A 25,368-nucleotide genomic window follows, 5' to 3' on the forward strand; every position below is an offset into this window, starting at 1 on the left:
AGGATACAAAGTGTGAGGATACAAAGTGTGAGGATACAAAGTGTGAGGATACAAAGTGTGAGGATACAAAGTGTGAGGATACAAAGTGTGAGGATACAAAGTGTAAGGATACAAAGTGTGAGGATACAAAGTGTGAGGATACAAAGTGTGAGGATACAAAGTGTGAGGATACAAAGAGTGAGGATACAAACTGAGGATACAAAGTGTGAGGATACACACTGAGGATACAAACCTCGGCCCTGGACAGGGTGATGTTGCTGGCCTGATGAGGATACTGCAGCTGCAGCCACCTGAGAAAGGAAATTTTATTATAAAAATTTTACCATTAGTAATTATTCTGGGGGAGTTGATAGTAAACTAAACATCCATGTGACAGGAGAATATAAAAATGATGATGAATATCATGAGAAAATGGAACCCCAAACGGTTAAAAATGATAACAAATTTACATAAAGAATTACACACATAAATTGTAGGAGAAAATAGGAGTTTCAAGTGATTTTGAATGGTGAATCTCTTGAGCCACATTTATCATATTCAATGAAGTTCATGTTAAATGGCCTGAAGCAAAAAATACCGTCCGCTGTCAAAGGGATAAAAAGAAACACTAAATATAAAACGAAATTAACCAACAGCGGAGGAACTTGGCCAGGCTGTGGCCGCCGACTTTAATGCGTCTGGTATGTTATTTCTACCTGCACAGGAACTTGGCCAGGCTGTGGCCGCCGACTTTAATGCGTCGTGATTTTGCCACGTCAGCGCCGCCGTCCAGGATGGGGATGACGTGTGTGGTGTGATGTCCGATGTGGACCAAAAGTCCATCTTGTAGGCCCGAACTGCTCGATGCTTCTGTGAGTTTCAGGCAATATTTAATCTTATTTTAGCAAATCTTTCAAAACATAATCCTCAAGACTAGGTACCTATTCATAAATAGTAGTTTAAAAAACTAAGGCCGAATGAAGTCAATTTTTTTACTTTATTAAAATACATAGGTATATTTCCAGATATTTAATTGCAAAATTTTAGCAGGATAAATGGAAGACTTCCATTTAGTTGATAGGCAAGTCGGATAAATGTTTTTTTTTCTCAATCACTTCCTAGTACAGAAATGAAGACTAAATTTAAATTTGTATCTTTAGGACAAAAGTATAGTTCAACACAATAATGTTGGCAACAACTTGAGCACAAAACTAGCCTTACAAAAAGTACAACAAGCAGAAGTTTGTCTGTACACAATGATAGACGCAGCAGACCTTGATTGTGATAGTAGTTTGCTAGGCCATCAACACAGTAGGCTGCACAAGGGACGTTGTAGCATTCAAACAGCAGCTCTGACATCACTTTAAAAAATATGTAGGCTAATCAGTTTTTCTAAGATGCAATGAGGATGTGTGTATCCAATATTTATATCATATTTTAAAACAAAGGCATATTTCAAATTAAATTCCAGTTAACTCATTCGATTCTTCCATCCACAAGTAAAATTCTTTTAGTTTGCACAATTTTTCTCAGAGAATATTTCATAATAGTGTAATTAAAAGTAAACCATTTTTCATATGAGATCCTGTCATCAAAGTAAATATATTGGAAAATGTTAAAAAAACAATTTGGTGCACAGGAAATTTTAGCTTTCTGAGCATCTATTTTACATGCAAGTCGAACAGACTGCAACCATTTTCCTAATCCCACAGCTCAACTTCATCCCAACATAAAAGCTGTACAAAGATAAATATATAGGAACTATTGACAACAAAAGTTTCCTTCAAATATTGAAGAAAAGTTCTAGTGTCAAAGCCGAATGCAATCATAAAGTCTGACATGCTCTGCAGTGTTGGGGGTTGAGCAGCGGTTCTGTCATCACGATGGGATGCTGGATGCCAGAGCTGTCAGTGATACCCAAGTGGCTGAATGAATAATTCAGCAGTAATTCCTGGGCCTGCATTACAATCAAATTTCAGAATAACATTTAAAGATATTTTTATATAAGATTATTATTTATGACATTTCAAAAATATAACAGTAAATAAATTAAAAGTACTGATAACTTCAGTGGACTTTTTAAGTTTGTTCCTGTATCTCAACTCTTGCATAGTGAGTGAGAAATTTATAGTGCAAACTGTAAATTGAAATACTTGAGTAGTACCGGTATGTCCCCTCATCTAAATAAACTAGCAATTGTACTGAATAATATTACAGTCAGACAGCTTTGTTTCACATTTATGTCGAAATAGTATGCAACATTCCACATTTTAATCAAAATGACAGTAGGTATACGTAAATGATGAATCATCAAACCTGATAGTGGGATACAACGTTCTCATCATGAGCAGTTTTGAGCTGGAACCGAACTGCCTCCAAGTTGCTGATGTCATTGCCAACAAGTAATTCCGTCTGAAAAAATTCAATATTGCTGAAAATTATAGTCTCTTATTTCAAAGATGCAATTCAACAGAATCATTACATCATTACAACTGGCAAGATTAAAATTTACAGAAACAGAAATGCTAATGAAGAATAAAAGGTGTAACTACATAAAACTTAACATTCACTCAATGAGTATTAATGTTCTGTAAGGAATCAAAATGATATCTCCATAAAATATTATAGGTACTTTCATTTGTTTCTAATTTCTTTGTTAGTCAATAAGTTCTTGTTAACTGACATTGCAAAATTCAGGTTTCCAAATTATTCCATTCAAAGAATTAGTTTTTGATATGAATGAAAAGCTACATATTTTAAGGAACTTGATAAAAACTAAGAATCATAATATATTAATTACATTTTTATTGGCGTATTTTTTAAAAGAACTCTAGTAAGATTATTTAAATGGCCTTATTTAATTTTTTTGCTTTTTTTCAATACCAGCTTTGAAAATCAATGAAGACCCATGGAAATGAAATATAGGTAATGGTCTAACTTTTTATCTAAATTTTAAAATACCAAATAACTCAGAGAAATCATATATACCATGCCAAGTAACTGCAGCAAGAAGAAATTCTTTACAACTCAAGAGTGGTTAATTTATTGAATACTTGTATATCCAATATACACAAAATAATGTATAACTATAGCAATTGCATTCAAAATGTAATAACTGCGTCACTCACAGTTGCAGGCATTTTTTTGCCCCTGTCCTTCCTGTGCTTGGCATAACAATTCCTGAATTGGAGACATGGCTCGTCTTGAGTTGCCCAGCCAACTCGGCATTGAAAGGACCCTGAAATTCACATAATATTAGTTATGACAAAATAATAACAAATCAGCAATGTACAAAAAATACAATAGGATACCAGAAATATAATAATTTTAGATTAGGCTTTTATTATGAAAATTTCTTGCTAAATGTAATTTTCCTGCCTTTAGGATAGGTATACTATATACTTTGTTAAGCCAAATAACTATTTCCACACAATCTTGAATTAGGTATATAATTCAACTGATTGCTTTCTTTTGTCACTGATTTCATCAGAAAATTATGCTCATCTAAAGCAAGATAGAAATATAAACAGATTCATTCCATAATGTTATAACAAACATATTGTACAAGCTTTAATGGTTCTTATCATTCACACTTTACAGTATATACTATATAGTGTGTCTTATCATACCGGTACACACTATACATTTAATGGTTCTTATCATTCACACTATACAGTAATTTTACACAACAATAATCTTGGGTGGGGTTATTGTCCTATATGCACTCATTTTTTGAATGAAAAAAAAAAAAAGTTTTGGAGGTTATAAGGATTTGGAAATACTCAGTAACTTGACTTCTCTATCTAGGTGGTATTTAAAAGCTCAGCATCAAGCCTAGTCCTTACCATTGTCAATAACAATAGGAATTCCATTCAAATTTTCTGTATATGGAAAAATTGGATCAGGAATTGTTCTTGCATCTGCAAATTGGTAGATTTCAGAAGATGATAGGTCATCCATTTGAAGAGGAAATTTACTTTATACAAAATGATGCAATAACTTTTCAGATTGATCAACTTGGATAAAATATGAAATATCTTCAGATATATTAACTAATTGAAGAAAATATTGACAATCACATATATAACAACAGTCTCTTGCCTCCCTGAAGAGAAACATGAAGGTTACTTTTTGAAGTTAAGGAATGAATATAAATATTTTTTCTAAGGTTCTGAAACGAACCATATAACTGAGAAAGATAACTATATGTAAATAGAATTGGAATTTCCCTTTCATAGCACTTAATCAAAATTAGCAAATATATGAAAAAAAACATGACTGACTTTAAATTTCAATTCATCTAGTTTTGACTTATAGATATACATGGGTAATAAATTTACAATTATTACAAAATAGTAGCCAGCATTTTGAAATTTGATATATGACACAAGTAAAAATAAACTCAGGGAAAATGGGGTACGGTACCAATCTGAACAAGAGGTTAGTTATAAAAAGCCAAACTATCAGAAATATCCCTCATTTAGCTCTCTATACTTGTACAAACACTGCCTGGACAGCACACATTTGCACTTGTGTCTCCAATGTCATGCACTCTCCCACCGTCCCACGGGCCACACCATCAGACATCTTCTACTTGAGCACCCAGGCTACGGGCTGTCACAATATCCATCACCCAGTTTTGGGGAGCACTGGCTTAGGTGCCAGCTTTCCTGTGCAGCGCAGGTTTTCAGGCATGACTGGGACTCAAGGAACATTAACAGCAACAATGACAGCTTGACAGGCCTGCACAGCCACAGGGGCTGCTTTGAAGAAGCTCTTGCACTCACAGTCAGTCTTTTACAACTGTGGCAGTGTGGCACCACAATGACCACAACAAGAACAGACTAGACAAAGCTATGCAGGAGCATATGTTCAGCCTTAAAATGGTTAGCAAGTTACGGACCAGGCAATAAGTCCAGCCGCTATCTCAATCAACTGTCAGTTATGGAAAGATTTGGTTACAAAGGCCAGATTCCTTGTGAATCAAGTCACAAAAAATTCAAGAATTGACAACAAGCCAAGGGCCTATTTCTTCAGTGCCGACACTTCTATTCCATTCTATCAGTGACCTCGGCACTAGTATGGAATATATCTACTTGGCAAGCCGCGACTGAATTTTTCAGAGCCGCGAGATTTCATACCTACTGAAATTATATGATATTAGAACTGCGATATTTCAGACAAAAATAGGACTTTTCCAGACTAGCCTCGGCAGTCAGCAATAGTTGGCAATTGGCATTATTCATTATTGTCATATCATGTCACGATGTCAGTCAGCCTGTCAGGCATTGTCAGCTTCCTGCTTCTCCAACGTCCAACACAAGCCTCTGTTTTTCCAAGCACCACAGTTGGGCCAATCTTTCATGTGGAACAGACATCAGTCATCAGCATGGTCAGCCAATTGAAATAAATTAAGAAAATTAGGAAAAAAACTTGAACAAGGCAGACTGGCAAACCACTCAGGATTATAGCTATAAACTGTCTTATGTATGATAATGCTGGAGTGGTATCCGTGATACTTTACAGGTCTACTTGTACTTTGTAGGACTCAATAATGAACTTGAAGAAGAGATTTAAAAAATCTCTGCTTTCAGTTTCAGACTCAGTCAGCAGTCTCTGTGGCCTGTGGGAGAGAAAGCCAGTCGGGTTTATGAGGAAATACTTAAAGTGATAATTTCTTACAAGAAACTAAGAGATTTCGAATCACAAATTTATCCAATACTTTGCAGATCGCAATCCACACACGTGCTATTGCCGTGAACGCAAGTGACTTTCTTCATCACGATTATAGTGAAAGAAGGCATGCCGCAAGCGGTGTGCAATGTTTACAAACAACTAAGCTAATAACGAACAACCAAAGTTTTTTATAAAATAGCTGCTTCTCGCCCCACGGTAAACATAAATATATTCTCGTGCACAGATAATTATAGATACTTACACAATATTTGATAAAATATAGAAATGCTCACGCCATACAGAGCAATTCAGAAAAATTCTCCCTTAAATTTGTTTCTCCGACTTTCCAATCAGCTGATCGTACAGTATGAATGGAAGCTGTGGAACTCGGTCGCCATATTAGGAAGTGATGCAGTATTTGTAAAAATTAACCGGTGATGCGTTCTTGACTTTACAATATTATAAGCGTGTGTTGTAACTTAACATTTACTGAACTGAATCGCACGTTCACGTCGTTTTTTCCTGCTTGATACATATTTTTGTTCAGGCTTCAGCGTTGACAATGGAAGATTTGGGTGAGTGACAACTGTTTTTCCTTGTTACCCTCTTCCTATTTGTTTAATGGTACGCCGAAAAAAAAAATAACTCGTATAATCTCTGATTGAAACTGTCAATTCACACCATCAATTTTAATTTAGCATTTACACTTTAATAATAAAAATTCAAGCAAAATTAAGTAGGTACGTCGACTAACTGTGACTGACGGACTCGAAAGATTTTAGGCGTGTACGGTATTGTACGTTCATGACTGCTAGTGGCTACAATGTCCGAACTCCTAAATCCTAATTTCTTGTCTGGTCGCAGATATGCCATTTTTCTCTATCGCGTCAATCAGCTGATTATGCACGATATGATAACTTTGGACCAGCGATCTTAAATAAATAAATGAGTTGCACGAGAATTTTTTTTTTAGATTTTGGAAATGCTTATTCCGTTATGTTTTGATCTTATTGCACTACTAGTACTAGTAGTAATACACTTCCCCGTGACGTAAATCAGTTGGGTTCGGAATTCAAGCTACTATCATATATTATTCACGGTTTAGTTACGATGTTTTACTAGTATTGGTAATTTACTGCCCAGTAAATTCAGCTTTGTCATGTTAGACATGTATTGTCTCGGGCCGCATGTTTGTTGGTTTCTGTGCTGATGCAAATGAGTTGGTTTAAAGAAGCTCAAGGTGGATTTGAATTTTGATTGCGTACAATTCTGCTGCTTTGTTGTTTGCGTGGATTTTATTCATAACAATTTATACTGTAGTAAAGTAATATCTTTTCAATTATTCTTTTTTTTAAGCCATGTGTAGTACACCGTACTCCGTGTCGTAAAGCTACGTGAGTTTCACCGCACTCCGTGTCGTAAAGCTACGTGAGTTTCACCGCCATTATTGTCGTAAAGCTACGTGAGTTCCATTGCACTCCTTGTCGTAAAGTTACGTGAGTTGCACCGCACTCCGTGTCATTGTCGTAAAGCTACGTGAGTTCCACCGCACTCCTTGTCGTAAAGCTACGTGAGTTCCACCGCACTCCTTGTCGTAAAGCTACGTGAGTTCCACCGCACTTCTTGTCGTAAAGCTACGTGAGTTCTACCGTCCTCCTTGTCGTAAAGCTACGTGAGTTCCACCGTCCTCCTTGTCGTTAAGCTGCGCGAGCTCCACCGTCCTCCATGTCGTAAAGCTGCGTGAGTTCCACTGCACTCCTTGTCGTAAAGTTACGTGAGTTCCACCGTCCTCCTTGTCGTAAAGCTGCGTGAGATCCACCGCACTCCTTGTCGTAAAGCTGCGTGAGTTCCACCGCACTCCTTGTCGTAAAGCTACGTGAGTTCCACCGTCCTCCTTGTCGTAAAGCTGCGTGAGCTCCACCGTCCTCCTTGTCGTAAAGCTGTGTGAGTTCCACCGCACTCCTTGTCGTAAAGCTGCGTGAGTTCCACCGCACTCCTTGTCGTAAAGCTGCTTGAGTTCCACCGCACTCCTTGTCGTAAGTTCCACCGTCCTCCTTGTCGTAAAGCTGCGTGAGTTCCACCGTCCTCCTTGTCGTAAAGCTACGTGAGTTCCACCGCACTCCTTGTCGTAAAGCTACGTGAGTTTCACCGCACTCCTTGTCGTAAAGCTACGTGAGTTTCACCGTTCCTTTCACAATGACATATAATGTTTATAACTTTATTCTACTCCCAAGACCTTGTATTGATGGTCGATTTTTCGTGTTTCAACTATACTCCCTGTATACTCACTTCCCACCTTCGATTTTTATCCAATTGAACTCAAATCTCTTTTCTCGTTCAACTCTAGACTAACGTTAACCCAACAATTCATAATACAGTAGTGTTTATGGCTGCCAGTATGTCGCCTCTACAACAAAAATATGTTTTTTACTTCCTAATTTATGCAGAGCGCCTCGCAGAAAATGTGTTGGTGCCAGCTAGGAAGCAGGCAATAGCTGTTGTCACGCTCTGGGTATGCAGTGCCAGTGTGGCAGTGACAGTGCCACGGTGTGGTGCCACAGTGTCTGTGGCTGTCTAATTCACGATTGGTAATAACGGGCCAAGCTTAAAGTGGAGACCGCAGCCGTGCAATTTACTATAACTTTGGTGAAAATATTAAAATAGCGATAAACGAACTCTATGCGTATTTTTCATAAACTTTATTTTTTAATGGGTTGAACGTATTATACATATCAAAGTTGTTACAATCCATATCTCGTGTCTCATATTAAAATACCGTATCCATAATTTGTGCTTCCCTGTAATATTTTTATTGAGGTATATATAATTCTTTCGATAGTGCAAAAGTCCATAAGTGCATGAAATGCCACATCGCGCACATTTGCACGTATAGCTTTAAACTCATCACACCTGCGCCGTGAAAATTTTATGAACTGCCACTGGCATGAGCAGTGTTTGTTTGGCTAAGCCAGCGAAGAATTTATGCGCTTATTAGTCCTTTTGTTTTGATCTATGCTGATTTCTAGTTTTTAATCTAGAAATACAAAGGTGTGGTCAATTGAGCGTATATAATAAGATTAGTTAATAATGAACAATGTTTGAATTATGTTTATCATTAAACATCGCTTCTTGTTCGGAAAGCATATGTATGCTTTTTGGCTTCCTATCGTAAATTTTCTGATAATTTTCTGATTTCTCTGCGTGAGTTTATTCGTATTAAAATTTTTACGCGGCTCCAAGCTTTTAACCTCTCCCGTTAAACTCGTATCTGCGTGCGTTAACCGAGCATGAAGGACTATAGGCATATGTATATGATGAGAATGTGCGACAAATGCCAGACGTCGAGAGCGAAATGTATATACAAGATATAAATACGAAACTGCAACGATAAAACAGAATATAATTCCGTCAGTCTCGCGGATAATTAATAGGTCTGAGAAAAATCATTACTACAGATGGCTCTTACCAAAACTATTATTACCATATGAATGGGAAATGCATGTCTTGGAACTATGTATGTACTTATTGTAATAATCCTCAGGCATGGGTCACAGACAAATTTTAAACTTTCAAAACTTGCGTTCGCAAATATTTTCTTTGATAAAGCTACTCGTTATACTCGAATCGTTATCGCAAAGGCTTACTAAACTTAAGAGAGTACCCAGCTCGCTAACTACTGCCACTAATATAATTAACGGTAGCCAGGCTTACCGATCACATAATTTGGTTAGAAATAGGCAATGCCTATACCTGGAGAAATGACCAGCCTAAGCACTGTAAAGTAAATAATTAATCCCATTTTAAAGCCCTCTCTATTAAGAGCTGCACGCGTTATGTACACCACGAACGCATAAACATAATAGCTTTCTTAAAAAAACTGAGCGTGAGGGCGGAAACACGAGTGAATGTTTTGAGAATCAGTACAATAGTAGTAATTCTATATTTCATCTAAAGTTATTGATAAGAAGTAAATATCTTTACAAGTGGCCGCCGTGATCGACGTTTGAAATTTGATCTCGGTCGATTATATTTACTATTACCCGTGTATAATTTTTTCACGTATAAATGCTTCATATCTTCTTATAATCCTGTAATACAGCTGCACGAATCCTGTAAATGCAGCTACAATTTGTATTAAAATCACTTATAGTAAAAATGTTCGAAAATTTCGAAAGATTTAGAAGAAATTCTGAAAAAATATACTAATTAAATTTAATATCAATCATTAACTGGTATGTCCCGCTGTCTTGGAGAAAAGATGTGATTCCGAAGAAAGATTGAAGCAATCATTGTTTTCGAGAAGTCACGTCTCGCACCCAAAATTCTTTTATTCGAGACCTCTGCTTCTCGCACGCAAAAATTTACCGAACGCACTAGACTATTAGATACGCATCCTCCTGGCTCTCCTTCTTATCTGCATCACGTTGAGGCGAAGTTCGTTCGTTTCGTTCAAAATCTGTGTAGACTGTCGCCAGTATTAAGCTCATAGATCATAATATTGTAAATACGAGTATTTTGCGTGGGCCTGAACTGTGTGGTGAGCCCTTCGTTCACACATATAGTCTATGTATATTTAGCTCTTATATGTTCTCATGTTACCATCGGTGTTAAAGCTCGGCAGGTGCGCTGCGGCGCTAGTGCCACACGCCACACGCGGTACCACACGCCACACGCGGTACCACTCGCCACACGCGGTACCTGTCTCTTATACACATCTAGATGTGTATAAGAGACAGGTGTGGGGCAGCCCGTGTGTGGTGTGGGGCAGCCCGTGTGTGGTGTGGGGCAGCCCGTGTGTGGTGTGAGGCAGCCCGTGTGTGGTGTGGGGCAGCCCGTGTGTGGTGTGAGGCAGCCCGTGTGTGGTGTGGGGCAGCCCGTGTGTGGTGTGGGGCAGCCCGTGTGTGGTGTGGGGCAGCCCGTGTGTGGTGTGGGGCAGCCTGTGTGTGGTGTGGGGCAGCCCGTGACTGGTGTGAGGCAGCCCGTGTGTGGTGTGAGGCAGCCCGTGTGTGGTGTAGCCTCCACGAACATCATTATGCGTATTTTGCACCGTATAAAAACAGTACTAAAAGATAAATATTAATTATTTCCGTCATGTCTATACGTCATTGTTTGCGTACGAGTCTTTATATGCGGTTATGTTGCGTATGGTTGTGAGGTTGCGTACAATCTACTCGAACACACATATATTCGAGTAGATTGCATGCAATAGTAGTAGATTGCATACTCGATAGCACTCGAATAAATCACAATTTTGTCTGTGAGGAATGAGTCGTTGACATTTCGCCGGCTTCTCTACAGTTGAACGTTCGAACACCTCATTTATTAATAACATTTGCTAATTTTAATGCTATTGTCGGGAGAAATCGGCACTTTAAAAATCTTGATTTAGTTTGTATTTGTTCAGAGTTGCGCTCTGCGTCAGCCGTCTCAGTTGGGGCTCGTGAAGCTGTAGTTCGTGCAGCCTGGAGATGGTATGATCCCGGATCTCCCGCCACGCTATTTTTTTATTATTTCTAATATAAATCATGATTTAGTTGAACAAATCATGATTTAGTTTATTTTGTTCTCAATGATAACAACTCTATCGCGATACGTCGAACCCATTTGTTTGATTATTTTTACACTTTTGGTAGAAATATTCCTGTTAAAAAGGGAAAATGGGAAGGAATTTGTGGTGAAGAGCAGGTGAACTGGCAGATGGTTCGTGACGCGCAGCCCTGAGACCAGCTGTGCACCTCAGGTGGCGACTCCATTAATTCTTTTGTTCTAGCAGCGCGGGATGACATTCTGCTCACGCCTGTCGCGTGCCGCGTGATCTTGGCATGTCTCAAGGCCTGTCATGTGCCATATAGTGACACATGGTGACATATAGTGACATATGGTTAAAGATAATGCCACTTACTGACACACAGTGCCCTCTGGTAGTGCCAACCCGTGACACATTATGCCATATTGTGACTTGCGATTAGCCGCACATAGTTACATGATGCCTCATGGCACCACATGTTGCCCCATGGCACCACATGGTGCCCCACGGTACCACATGGTATCCCATGGCACCACATGTTGTCCCATGGTACCAGTACCATATGGTGACCCATGGCACCACATGGTGATCCATGTTACCACATGGTGCAACATGATGCCACATAATCGCCAAGAATATAAGCGTGAGTTAGCAAACGTAGCGCGTCTTCGCATTCCAACGGTGACTTGGTTCTAGTCATCCATAATGCAGGAATGGGGCTCAAAACCCCCGTTCTGTGTTCAATTTATTTGGGGTTCAATGAAGTTGGTGATTCAATTCAGATTTGTTCCAATTCAGCTGTTTACAATTTATTTGAGATTCAACTTTGTTAGATGTTTAATTCACTGATGTTCAATTCACTGTTAAGCTTCAAGCCCTTACAAAACTTTAATTCCCCGTTGCTGTTAGATTTATAATTTAAACACTTTGTTTGCGGACCTTTTCTTACAGTTTACAGCACACACGCCGATTTTTACAGTGTCAGTTTCCGTACCCACGAAGTAATAGAAGATAAAAAGGGACAAAATGTTGGTGCCGATTTCTAATTATATATTTCATATGAATATTTGTGAACTACTCGGTTTCGAATGGCTTCCTTAGCGTGAAAACAGCATGGCATAGTGCAGGGCTGTCCTTTCTTCAGTCGCTGCAGTATACTTCATGACAAAAATACTTATGCCTCGGCTATTTTAAAGCTCGCACCGTGTACAGTTATTGAAGTGACAGGACTGCCGTTTGCTCTGTTTACGGCTGTTAGTCACCAACGTCGCTCTGTTTGTTTATCTTGCCGCTCTTGAAATTGCATTCATGCCAAAACCTGCACAGGCGCTCCCGTGACTCCTCGGACACATCGGTGTGCGTCGCCCCCGTGACTCCTCGGACACATCGGTGTGCGTCGCCCCCGTGACTCCTCGGACATATCGGTGTGCGTCGCCCCCGTGACTCCTCGGACACCTCGGTGTGTGTCGCACCCGTAAGTCCTCGTACACGTCGGTGTGTGTCGCACCCGTGACTCCTCGGATACATCGGTGTGCCGCGCACCCGTGACTCCTCGGACACATCGGTGTGCGTCGCTCCCGTGACTCCTCGGACACATCGGTGTGCGTCGCCCCCGTGACTCCTCGGGCTCATCGGCGTGCGTTGCCCCCGTGACTCCTCGGATACATCGGTGTGCCGCGCTCCCGTGACTCCTCGGACACACCGGTGTGTGTCGCCCCCGTGACTCCTCGGGAATATACCCCTATACTGCAACGATACAATATATTGAATATTGACAGAGATGACGTTTGACCGAACGAACGTTCTTGCCTGCCATGTACGAAGCCTCGGGTGCGGCAGTTTGGGTCTCGCTGGCGTCGTGCGGTGCGTCAGGTGTTGCAGTTTGGGTCTCGCTGGCGTCGTGCGGGGCGTCGGCTGCGGCAGTTTGGGTCTCGCTGGCGTCGTGCAGTGCGTCAGGTGTTGCAGTTTGGGTCTCGCTGGCGTCGTGCAGTGCGTCATGTGTTGCAGTTTGGGTCTCGCTGGCGTCGTGCGGTGCGTCGGCTGCGGCAGTTTGGGTCTCGCTGGCGTCGTGCGGTGCGCCGGCTGCGGAGTTTGAAGTCGCGCGATCTTTACGATCTTGTTGTTTCGGGGTTGACGCGTCTTGCTATCTTAAGGTAATTTTACGATGGTGCCTATAATTAAACGGGTGGATATAGTTTAATTTTTCTATGTCTTCACGTCAAAATAACTATGCGTTTCTTAAGAAAATGCTCAATTAATGGAATTTTACAACTTTCTAATAAATCAGCCAATTAAGCCAAATCATTTTCATGCTCATCTTTCTGTCGTAAACTGCTGCTAAGTATTTAATATCAAAGTACGGAGTTATATTCTAAGTTATGGACCCAATTTAGGAAATTTGGATCCTTATAAGTATAAATTCAAAATGAATTATGCATCAATGGAATGAAAGAAATTCACTTTTTAGCATATTTTTAAAATGTTCAATGTGTCCTCTTTGTCCTCCCAGGAAGTGACAATCAGTCACTTCCTGAGCGTTGGGTAGGACGCATAGGATATGAAGATCTGGCTCTAAACTTCTGGCCACCGAGATCACCTGATCACACCCCACAGTGAGAGAAATGGGTGGGTCGGGATGACCCATTTTGATGATCTCAACCGCGTCCAAATACCGATGCAATTTTTCGACTCACTTGCCCCATTTGTGGGTCATGCTGACCTATTACTGGCCCTTTAAATTCCAGGTATGACTCACTTCAGGTATGAGGAAAAATACACCTGCCGTGCACCGGCCACATTAAGGCGTCTGTCGTGCAGTGGTCACGGTAAAGCACCAGCCGTGCAATGTTCACTATAAGGCGCCTGCCGTGCGATGTACTCTATAAGGCGCCTGCCGTGCGATGTTCACTGTAAGGCGCCTGCCGTGCAATGTTCACTATAAGGCGCCTGCCGTGCAATGTTCACTATAAGGCGCCTGCCGTGCAATGTTCACTATAAGGCGCCTGCCGTGCACTGGTCACGATAAGGAACCGTCCACGCGATAAGGCGCTGTCCTGAGGTCCCCGTAGCCTCAGAAGAAATTCATTATTCTCTAAGAATACATTGTTATCCAGCGCCAAAGCTAAAAGTTTTATGCTTCTATACAGATTTGTTAGACTTTGTCTTGGTATGTCAAAGCTATTGAAAAATCCTGAGGAAGTAGTCGCCACAACAACTGTCAACATACTCACGTGAAGGACGTGTTCGGAATAAACTTGTGGTGTGGGCATACAAAAATATCTCATGTTATGCCCCTGGAAAACCGTGCCTACTGTGTGGTGTGCGCTGTAGTGCCATGCCCAGTGTGTGGCGTGCACCGGCGCATCATGCCCAGTGTGTGGCATGCGTATATAGGTATAGGTTGAGTGCCACAGTTCAGCTGAAGTGCCTCCTGTACAGTGGCACGTTGTTGCTCTCAGAACACCGCATGGCCCAGGTGCCATGCTGTCGATTCTTCCTGTTCTTTTATTGATTTTACTTGTTTACCTTAGATAGCAATGTTAATTGTCAACATATCAGCTTTCGAAGTGACAACCTGGGGTTAAAATTTCAATTCTGAACGTCTTCTTTCCTGGTTTATTTAAACGTCAAATTTTTTATGACACTGCTTTTCGATGACCCCTGAGACCCAGAAAAATAATGTGTCATATTGTTCGAATATTAACACACTTTTATACCTTCATCATAAGCAGAGAGCAAACGTAGCATGGATTTGCCCTTCTACCGGGCCAAATTAGGTCAGGTTGACCCATTCAAAAGCAGAAACTGCATCGTTATTCAAAAAAAATCTCATCGTCCACTGTAACGTCGTGTTGCTCGTCGTCTTGCCTATACTTAGCACTTTTAATGCGATTTCATTTAATTGATGAACACCTCGTATAAAAATAATTGATTCGTTAAAAGGATATCGGAATTCAGGCGTGTTGAGTGTACTGAACCTAGCCTATCACTGAACCTAGTGGTAACCATTTACTGAACCTATATTGCCTATTAAATATTACTTCTGATTATCTGCACTGAAGATCTCGAAATTACTAATAATCCCAATTTTTTCTCTGTAAACAACAAAAAATTACCTCAGAGACAATAGACCGGAATGAATTTAATTATGATCTTTTGTGTAAAGAAGCTTACGCATTGAAGGAAACATATTTTTCCCCACAGGCACTCCTCTTGAATCATAATTATAGCTCGGTGACTCGAGAGCTTATCAAGTGTTCTGAATAAAGGTGATATAGTGATTATTCAATTTCCTCAACGTGAAAATTGCCGGAATTGTGCATCAGTAAACAGTGCTGCTTGATCGACGTACGACCGCTCATCCCTCGACTTCGCTTCTTCTAAACCCTTAATTCCTTCACATTTTCCTCACATATACATCACATTTTATCCCTCATTCCTCCACATTTCTCTCACATTTCCTCCACATTTTCCCCTAATACTTTCTAGACATTTCCTCTATATTTTCTTGATATTTCCTCTCCATCCTCTCACGCATTTTCTTCACATTTCTCGTCTCTTCTCTCTATTTAATCCCCTCGTAGCACTCCCCTCACTCCCCTCACCGCTCCCCTCACTCCCCTCCTTTCAACTCCCCTCACCGGTCCCCTCACCCAGCATGGACCGCACCCAGTACGGGCTGCGGCAGCCCTCGGACGCCTACCGGCCTTTCGACATCGCCTGCAAGACCAAACCTCTGCCAGGATGTGAGTCATCTCGACCCACTATAGCTTTCTCACGTTCAAATAACGTTCATTAAACGTTGTTTCAGTGACATAAGCTCATAATTAACGGGGTTCTAACGTCGTTTGCCTCAAAGGATGCTAATTCATCTCGTGTTTTATAACTAACATAAATATTGTGAGAATATATTATAGCGACCATAACTAAGCTCATATGCTTAGCATATGTATAAGCACATATGCTTATCATATATAAGCACATATGCTCTGCATATCTTAGCACATATGCTTAGCATATCAAAGCTCATATGCTTAGCATATATATAAACACATATGCTTAGCATATCTCACCACGTACGAGTATGCTTAGAATATCTCGCAGCTCATATGTTTAGCATGTCAAAGAACAAATGCTTAGCATATCTAAAAACATATGCTAAGCATATTAAAACTCATCTCTTGATTTACGTTCGTTGAGTTCACGTGTATCGTTTGCATAATTTTACTAATGTGGTTTATTTTCAATTTATTTAATTCATTTAATTAGTTCAAATATGTAATTTGCTTGATAAGTCACCCTCTCACCCTGCGTGCAACGTGTCCTGTTGTGACTTGACTTGACGGTGTACAATTTGATGGGAATTCAATACCTAACTTACAATGTTCGGATATAACAATTTTTTTAATATTCAGATCTAACTTTGCTGTAGATTTAGTATCGTTGGCGCTGCTATTTAACGACTCGGCGTCAAAAGAAAACTGCCATTTTATGGGTAACTTCTTTAAAGATCAACACTGTTCTGAAACCTTTCTCAAATTACATCGCTCAGCTGGTCTCTACCTTCTCAGCATCCTGTCCTGAGACACTCAAATATCAGTGCGTTTCTGTTAGAACTTACATTGATCATTATTTATGTGTAAAGTTTGCTAGGAAGTTGTGTTACAGTTGTGTTTATGAAATGCATTACACACGTGCTGTGATGACTTCAGTGGCATTGACGTTAGTCTCAGTCCAGGAGTAGCCAGAATGAACTCCAAGTCAGTATTCAATAATTTGATGATTACCGGCGTTTCTGTAACTGATTGTCAAACTGTAGCCTGTAATAGCTGTGTTTCTACTATTGTTTCTACTACTACATTTTGATTTCCTTAAAATATTTGAAAATTTTTCGATGCAATTTCCCTAAACTGTTATCAGTTTGTTATGACAATCTATTTTAATTCTTTTTTCATATATATAGTAAAATGAGATAATAAATTTTATGAAGAAACTTTGTTTCATAAATTTCTCTACTTGATTGTCTCGTCGCAATTATGAACTTCATAACAAAAGAATTACTTCGAAAAAGTTTTGCGTTTTTTAATGGATAGCTGATCTCTCTGGTTGAAACACTGGCCAACAGAGAAAATCATTTTGAAAATATATTCTTATGATTTGAAAAGCATTTTTATTTCGGATTTCGAAACTGGCTTTATTTTTTTCATCTACCACGTCTAGTTTAGTTACCTAAGGCTAATGGTTTCCAACCCGCAAAAATTATTGCAGAAGCATGTTTTCGATTTTTTATGACTTAATTTATTGTGGAATCGGTTGGCGAGAGGATAACTCAGTGACTTGATGGGGTAACTCGATGACTTATTTCTGAGACGTCTGTTTTTACGAGACATGTTAGGCTTTAGGTGAAATAGAATTTCTTCTTATTTCAAGATTATATCGCGGAAAAATCTTTCACTTTTCTCTTTGATATTTCGAACTAATAGTGTCGACATCGGTTATAGAAGTCGAAGACGACTTTTAAGTCGCCCCAGAGAACTCAAGCTTTCGCTTCGGTGCGAAGTTCCCAAGGACGCGACTATTGACACTTGTTACACGTAAACACAAACAGAGGCAGATATTGTTTACAATTATGATATCGTCGTCCTTCACTATGTCTGCATCATATCCAGGTCAACGTTTACGCAGTGAGGAATCATAGCCGGCGTATTGGCGGCAACCACGTGACCAAGAGTCGGCCACCGAAATATGGACGAAACAAGTGCACAAAACATTCAGAGTAATGAGTGGGACTTGGTCTTGGTAGCGATGCATTTAATTGCCCTGTGTGGGTCATCCTGACCCAGTTTAGCCTGGAAAAAGAGCGTATCAGTGCTACGTGCAGAAAAACGTGTCACTATCTATTCGGCCAATATCACCCAGTAAATTTTGTGAGTGATGACAGCCTCACGCAGCTGATTAGATTACATTGCCATGAGTTGCCTTCCTGACATCATCAGTTGATAAGTGGCTGGTGTGCTGGTGACAACGTAGCTGCAGGGTGTCCTCTTGTGTCTTGTTCATTATCGCGTTTATGGTAGAAAACTCGTCCCTAGTTTCTGGAATGTTCATGCGTGGCCTTAAAATATTTTGTCCCGCATAAGTCGAGTTCCTGCGTGTTTTAAAATATTTTGTCCCGTACAAGTCGAGTTCTTGTGTATTTTCTATATTTTGTCCCGCACAACTCGAGCCCTATATAGTTGTGCACCGTCAAACTAACTTTCTAAGATCATGCTTCATGCGTTCGTTTTTTTTGTTTCAATATTATGTGCAGTGCAATCGCTATTTTCGTTAACTGATATTTTACCACGCAAATGAAGCAAGACAAATGTGCCGGTTTAAGTAAAGCATAAGTTAAGAATCAGTTGTAAATTGTTAATCGAATGTGAAGGGGAAAGTTTTGTCCTGAGCTTTGTTTGTATTCATATATTCATATAATGAGGAACTCTTGCTCTTATTTCGTTTTTTTCGTATTGTTACCCCCTGTAGATATTGTAAAACCTCTTAAGACTGGCGTTTTAATCTTGCTACGACATGGAAACAACGCGTGTTTGGGTTTAGACTTCAGTTCTTTAATTCTTGCACCTTCGCAATTAAATTCCTAATATTCGACTTATATCCTGACGTGTTAACAATTTCTTTCCTCGGTTATTTCCGTGGCTGTTAATAATATTTCCAAGCGATTTAAATGTTATATTCCTCAGAAATTCTCTACATTTCCAAGCGATTTAAATGTTATATTCCTCAGAAATTCTCTCTGATTTGGAGTAATATTTAGAAGTGTTAAAAATTGCATACCTCATGGACTGCCGTGACTTGGACTAACATTTGTAATTTCTAAAGATTTCATTTCTCAAAAAAAATTTTTGCTTTGACTAATATTTTGAAGCATTATAGATAGCATTCTTTACAAAATAATCTGGTTCACCCCTATAATAACCTGGTTCACCTCTAATCCCGTGAAGTTGCAACTTTTCTCTGCAAGTCTCAACATTTCATCATGTCAGCGTCAGGCCTTGACGACTTAGGTTTGTAATGGGCCTTTATAGAACAAATTATTCTTCATTTTCTTTAAATAGCCTTTAATAGCCTGTCTACTTTAGGTTCATGATGAATAAGACATAGTGCTGTTAGCGTTGCTCTAAAGTGTGGAGATTGCCGGATGGCTTTCGACTAACGTCTTTAAATTATGAGGGGATTTCAATTTATAAATAAAAGTAAAAAAAACTGCTCCTTAGAATTGATAATTGTGGAATGTTCTATTCATAAGCTGGAATGAAATGGACTAACATGTTTCCCAACGTGTCTTAAGTTACAGATCGCTTCATTCGGCATAACTCCAAAATTTAATCATTTATATATAATGGCCGTACTATCGAAAATAGTTGCGAGTTCTTAACTCCGTCCACCAATCACTGGCGGCTTCTCAAACCAAACCAACCAATCACAGACGAGAAATCGCCCCCTAAGTGTACTTTAAGCAAGTTTTGATAATAAGGCCCTAGAAAACGTTAGCTTCCGACAGCCATTTCCTAGGAAATGTAATACTAGGATGATGGCTTTTACAGCGTACAACAAATTGGAAAAATTCGCTGCAATAATTTTTTGTTTAAATAATTATGAAATATTACTCATTAGTCAGAAAAAATATTCATGTGTTTTTGCACATGTATGTCTTGGTGAGAGTGTGTTGGCAGTTGATCGATGCAGGAGACTCGTGTAAGCATATGAGGCTTGTATGGGACTAAGATAACGTCGATAAGCGGTATCTCTGATACTCCAGAGCTTACTTAATTCATTGCATTGATCTATTAGGTAAAACAGGAATGTTTTTCCCAAGTCATTTTTTGAACATAGTGCGGGGCAGAGTGTAACCCTCTGATTATCTTCGCACGTCTACTATTAATAGTTTTCTTGAACAAGTTTGAGTATAAAGACCAGCGAATGGGTTCTATTTATGATATTAATTAAATTTGTTGAAGAGGACGAATCCTGTCATCGTATACTAATATTAACACTATGCATATTTCGCCGTTCAGTCTGGAACTGCATTTTGAATGAACAAGAAAGATAAATAAGAAAAGGGCGGACAACCTAGTGCTTTCTAGCACAGAACCGCGTTCTCGAATATTTTGGATCCCAGAGTCATTAATAAGCGGCCTAAAAGAGTCAGGTTAAGCGGCCTAAAAATTCATGTTCACGGAACATTTTGTGAATAAAATATCACAGGAATCGCTACTCAGCAGATGCTTTACCTATAACCCGTCCCTCAATAAAATATTTATAACGCGAACTGCAGTATATTCTTGGGGGTTCGATTAACATATAATAACTGAGAAACTTTTTGAATCTTGATAAGATATGGTTATTTAGTTTTGGTTGCGAAATTGATCGTTTTTATTGAGGGTCGGCGACATAGGTGCTGTGGCGACTTACGTACGTGGTATTGATTTTGGGTTATTTTATTGCTTTGCGCCTTAACCTAAGATCGTTGTACACGGAGAGAAAATTTACCTCTGTTTTGATACACTTGGCTATATGTATTACCGGTACTTTACACGTACAAGTTGTAGAGACACCTGCCATTGTAAACTTCGTCACCAAACATCCAAGCTAATTTGAAAGAAAAATTGAAATTATTTGTAGTTTTTGCATTTAATTTAATCTAGATAATATAATACATAATGTTATTTCATGACTAATGCTTCGAAGAGCTATTCATTTGTCTTGTGATGACATCAATAATGCCTATCCTTGAACGGCATCCGCATCCTGCCCTGTTATGAGCCGAGCTGCCACAAGCAACTCAATTCGACTGGCACTAATATTCATACATATCACTCAGATAATTAATGAGTTACATTTTTCAAAAAGTGCGTCGCTTTTTAGACTAAGTTCCACTCATTGAAGATCACAGCCACCTACTTGAGCGGCTCATTACGCATTTCCTAAACACGCCTACTCTTCAGCGCCGACATCACTCATGTTATGTTGTGTTATGTTATGTTATGTTATGTTATGTTATGTTATGTTATGTTATGTTATGTTATGTTATATATGTTATCGTAGTTCAAATGAGAAGTTGAAGTTTGCGTTGAATAAAGCTTGCGTTTGAGCTGACGTAAGAAGAGCACAGTAAATCTGTTGATTCGTTTGCATGGTCGAGCTTGCAGGTTTCCGGTGCGGAAATGACATAGTTTATTTCTCCTCCACAGACGCTCTACTGGCAGACCTGCAGTCAACTGTCCATGGCACGGCACACACGTCCTCTCATTCCCCTGGCCCTCCCCCTCTCTCCCCATCTTCCTACTCCCATCATCCATCCCCCTCCACCTACCAACAATCCTCCTCCAACCATCACCATAACTCCACCAGCCACCACCAATCCCCTTCCAGTCATGCCTCTCAGTCCCCCTCCTCCCGCCACCACCAATCCCCCTCTAGTCATCCCCACAATGGACGACTCGGCCCCGAGGTCCACGCCAACGGACACATGGAGTCCCATCTTCCCCAAAATAAGGTGGGAATATCAACCTTAACTATTATGGTTAGTCAATATCCCAACAAAAATCTGGTAACACGTAGGCTTCTGCGCAAGAGTCGCTACACTCGGCTTGGATTTATTCTGGGTCTGTTTGGCCACCTGATCGAAATCAGCTTCTGGTCAGAATCTCCATTGCGACTTCATAGTATCCCGAGAGTATGAAAAGGGTGGCCAAAGCAGAGTTATACCATATATTGAACGTATCACTATTAACTTCGACCTTCCCCAGAGCGCTTTACAATATTAAACGTGTAAACAAACGATAGTACTATTTTTTCTATTTCAAGTCATTTTATTATTCATTCAACTGATTTATGAAAATTGGTTATTATTCTTATTATATTATTAAAATTTGTTATTATTGTATTATTTTGCGCGCGCTCAAGCCACTGGGCCCATATTCTGCCAAATGTGATTACGATGTGGGGAGGGTGTCAGTATGCTTCTTACATCGCTGGTTGCCACTACTGTATCAACTGATATATAACAGATATATCTACGGATTGGCACGTATCACAGTTCCTAACGCTATTATATTACATGAGACGAACGAATAATACCATGATAATGTATTATAATATAATATCATGGTAATGCATTCGTCAGGATGCCAGGCGACCTCTGGACGTCGGTCACGTTTGCTCTGCCATTTGATCCTCGCCTTGCCGGAAGCGGCAGCGAATGCAGCACTTTTATCTGCACTGCCTGATAAGCTGTCTTAATTAGGACCTTTTGTAGTGCAATATCCACTGCTGCAAGGATCTTTGAGTTGATCTAATTAATATTAATCTAATTAGTTTAGTCAGGGTGATGGCAAAAGCACCCCCGCTCGTTGCCGACGCGACTTCATCTGCCACTCGGTACTGTGGCACCAGTTGCCACTCGGTACTGTGGCACCAGTTGCCACTCGGTACTGTGGCACCAAGTGCCACTCGGTACTGTGGCACCAGTCTCTTATACACATCTAGATGTGTATAAGAGACAGGAATGTGCTGATGTTGTTGTGAATGTGCTGATGTTGTTGTGAATGTGCTGATATTGTTGTGAATGTGCTGATGTTGTTGTGAATGTGCTGATGTTGTTCTGTATGTACTGATGTTGTTGTGACCCACATAAGTACAAAATAAAGACTATTTTCTCACATAAATGCAAAATATGAAGTACAAAATAAAGACTATTTTCTCACATAAATGCAAAATATGGAATAATTCTCTACCAATTCCAAAATAAGGTATAATTCCTCGCATAAGTACAAACTAAGCAATAATTCCTCACAGAAGTACAAGCTATAGAAGCAATAATTCCTCGCATAAATACAAAATAAGGAATAATTCCTCACAGTAGTACAAACTAAGGTATAATTCCTCACAGAAGTACACCCCTTGCCCCACAGTAGCACCCCGTGCCCCGCAGTAGCGCCCGTGACGGGTTTTTCTAGCCACAAATCAGGGGAAGTTTTTGCAGAGCCTGAGATGAAGCCCCGTGGCGGTGACGCAGCACAAATGTTGGCAGCCCGTGTGTGGTGTGAGGCAGCCCGTGTGTGGTGTGGGGCAGCCCGTGTGTGGTGTGGGGAGGGGGCCTGGTGGGGGTGAGGCTAATGGTGGTGATATAAAGTGTTGGTGATGCTGTGGTGGCAGTGAGGCATGGTGGGATAGTGAGTGCTGTGGTGCGTGGATTAGTTCACTGCATCCACAACACAGATTGCAGTGTGCATATTTTCAGTTTCTGTACAGTGCCAGTTTATCTGTACAGAACAGTTTCTTCATTGATATCTGTCAAGAAAGTACAATTAAAGGTTGTTGTTGTCATCCCACATAAACACATAATTACAACAACATGTACATTGATCACTAAATATTGATCAAATTTCTTGAACTATTTATACCTCAGTAGTTACTTAACGATCTACAGTTTTTGTACAGTTTTCGTACAGTCAATTATGACTTTGGTAAGAACACACAATGCACCATTGACCTGCGGCGCGTGAACATGACTCATCTAACTAATCTCGATATCTTTAATTCAATCCATATGCGTTGATTAAACCCACGTTATTTATATTGGTTATTCTCTAATCTCGTAATTGCTTAGCGCAGATCCAATTATCGTGTTCCTTACGATGTGATCGTTTATGATCATCACAAGCCCAATAAATCAATATTATTCATCACAGTGACCCCGAATATTATTAGCACTTGCACGAGTACAAGCGCTACTCAAGCTTCACAGCGCCAGCCTTGTTTACATTCAGTGCTCCGCGGGAGCTCGTCGTGAGTGGTGGTGTGCGCTCACTCGTCTAATGGTACTGTCGAGTCCACCCCCTTTTTAGGGTATCTAATTTTTTTTTCACGCCATACCTTACGAGGCAGAGACTGTTCATAACCCACAGATTGGGCCATTTGTTTTTTTTAGTTGCTAGCGCTAAAGCAGGAAGAAGTTCCTGATAAAATTCTATTTTTTTTTTTTTGGTAAGACGCGAGGGTTGGTTGAAACATTCGCCAGTTTCGTCACTAAACTCGGCGCATGACGTCATTTTTGTGCCGCTCGCCATAGCCTGACAGATGACATTTATTAGCATCATATTAGCGATAAATGACGCTGTAAAATATTGAATTGCGAGAAGCCAATTGCCTATTTATAATATGAATTCATTAAATCAAATACACAGAAAAAAAAACATTGTCTAAAGTCTAATTTGTTAAATCATTATTTGTGGAACAAAAGACGGCGAACAATTGAAAAATATTGAAAACATTTATGATAATCTAAAATATTATTCATTGGCTGCCAGTACTGAAGTAATTCATGGTTTGAGAAAAATTCTAATTTTAAATGGCAAAGGTCACACCAGAGAATATTTTAACCAAAATTATGAAGATGTTAACTGAGTTTTAATCGCTCTACGTCGGCCTAAAACATCCTTTACATTTATTCTACTCCCACACAAACAGATCAGTGTGTGAATTTGTGCTCTAAAACAGAGAAACAGAAGGAATTTCGTGTTAAGAAGTAACAGGTGTTCGCGTGACCTGAGATCTCCTGTTGAATTGCGATCAGCTGCTACGTAATGGCTGCCGTACAGGTGAGCGCTCTGTTGATAACAGGGGGAGTGTGTCAACAGGAGGAGTGTGTCAACTGGGGGAGTGTGTCAACAAGGGGAGTGTGTCAACAGGGGGAGTGTGTCAACAGGAGGAGTGTGTCAACAGGGGGAGTGTGTCAACAGGGGGAGTGTGTCAACAGGGGGAGTTGTGTCAACAGGGGGAGTGTGTCAACAGGGGGAGTGTGTCAACAGGGGGAGTGTGTCAACAGGGGGAGTGTGTCAACTGGGGGAGCTGTGTCAACAGGGGGACTGTGTCAACCTGTCTCTTATACACATCTAGATGTGTATAAGAGACAGGGTGATGCTTGCTCGTGGGCTTGAGTCGGTTGCGTGCGGTTAATAATGGTCGTTGCGCGTAGTTGACCAAGAGCTGGAGCAGCGCTGTCCGGATGCGCTCGGCGAGAGCTAATGACATAATTGGTTGTGCGCTCGGCGAGCGCAGTCTAATGACATAATAGGTTGTGCGCTCGCCGAGCGCAGTCTAATGACAATGGGTATGGGTATGGA

General features: G+C 40.2%; 2 protein-coding genes across 9 annotated transcripts in view; one reads left to right on the top strand and one right to left on the bottom strand.

Annotated features, from left to right (window-relative positions):
• LOC108680201 (actin-related protein 5) overlaps positions 1-4,079 on the bottom strand; it is a 10,398-nt gene extending 6,319 nt beyond the window's left edge. The window contains exons 1-7 of the mRNA XM_018168975.2: positions 3,825-4,079; positions 3,108-3,217; positions 2,296-2,391; positions 1,819-1,936; positions 1,254-1,340; positions 696-849; positions 233-290 (exon numbers count right to left, since the gene is read on the bottom strand). Coding sequence (XP_018024464.1) covers positions 233-290; positions 696-849; positions 1,254-1,340; positions 1,819-1,936; positions 2,296-2,391; positions 3,108-3,217; positions 3,825-3,939 — 738 coding nt within the window. The 5' untranslated portion in view covers positions 3,940-4,079. The remainder of the gene's footprint in view (positions 1-232; positions 291-695; positions 850-1,253; positions 1,341-1,818; positions 1,937-2,295; positions 2,392-3,107; positions 3,218-3,824) is intronic.
• A 1,948-nt stretch (positions 4,080-6,027) lies between these two features.
• Positions 6,028-25,368, top strand: part of LOC108680207 (paxillin) — a 48,597-nt gene continuing 29,256 nt past the window's right edge. For 2 of the 8 annotated variants that reach the window (XM_018168986.2, XM_018168988.2), the window contains exons 1-2: positions 15,814-15,927; positions 21,433-21,737. In XM_018168986.2, the coding sequence (XP_018024475.1) occupies positions 15,840-15,927; positions 21,433-21,737 (393 nt within the window). In that variant the 5' untranslated portion in view covers positions 15,814-15,839. Of the gene's footprint in view, positions 6,231-15,809; positions 15,928-18,989; positions 19,246-21,432; positions 21,738-24,652; positions 24,844-25,368 lie in introns of those variants that run through there. The other 6 variants (XM_018168984.2, XM_018168980.2, XM_018168981.2 and 3 more) reach the window with 6 other exon arrangements.

The sequence above is a fragment of the Hyalella azteca genome, unplaced genomic scaffold (assembly GCF_000764305.2).
Source record: "Hyalella azteca isolate HAZT.00-mixed unplaced genomic scaffold, Hazt_2.0.2 contig11575, whole genome shotgun sequence".
Classification (NCBI taxonomy): domain Eukaryota; kingdom Metazoa; phylum Arthropoda; class Malacostraca; order Amphipoda; family Hyalellidae; genus Hyalella; species Hyalella azteca.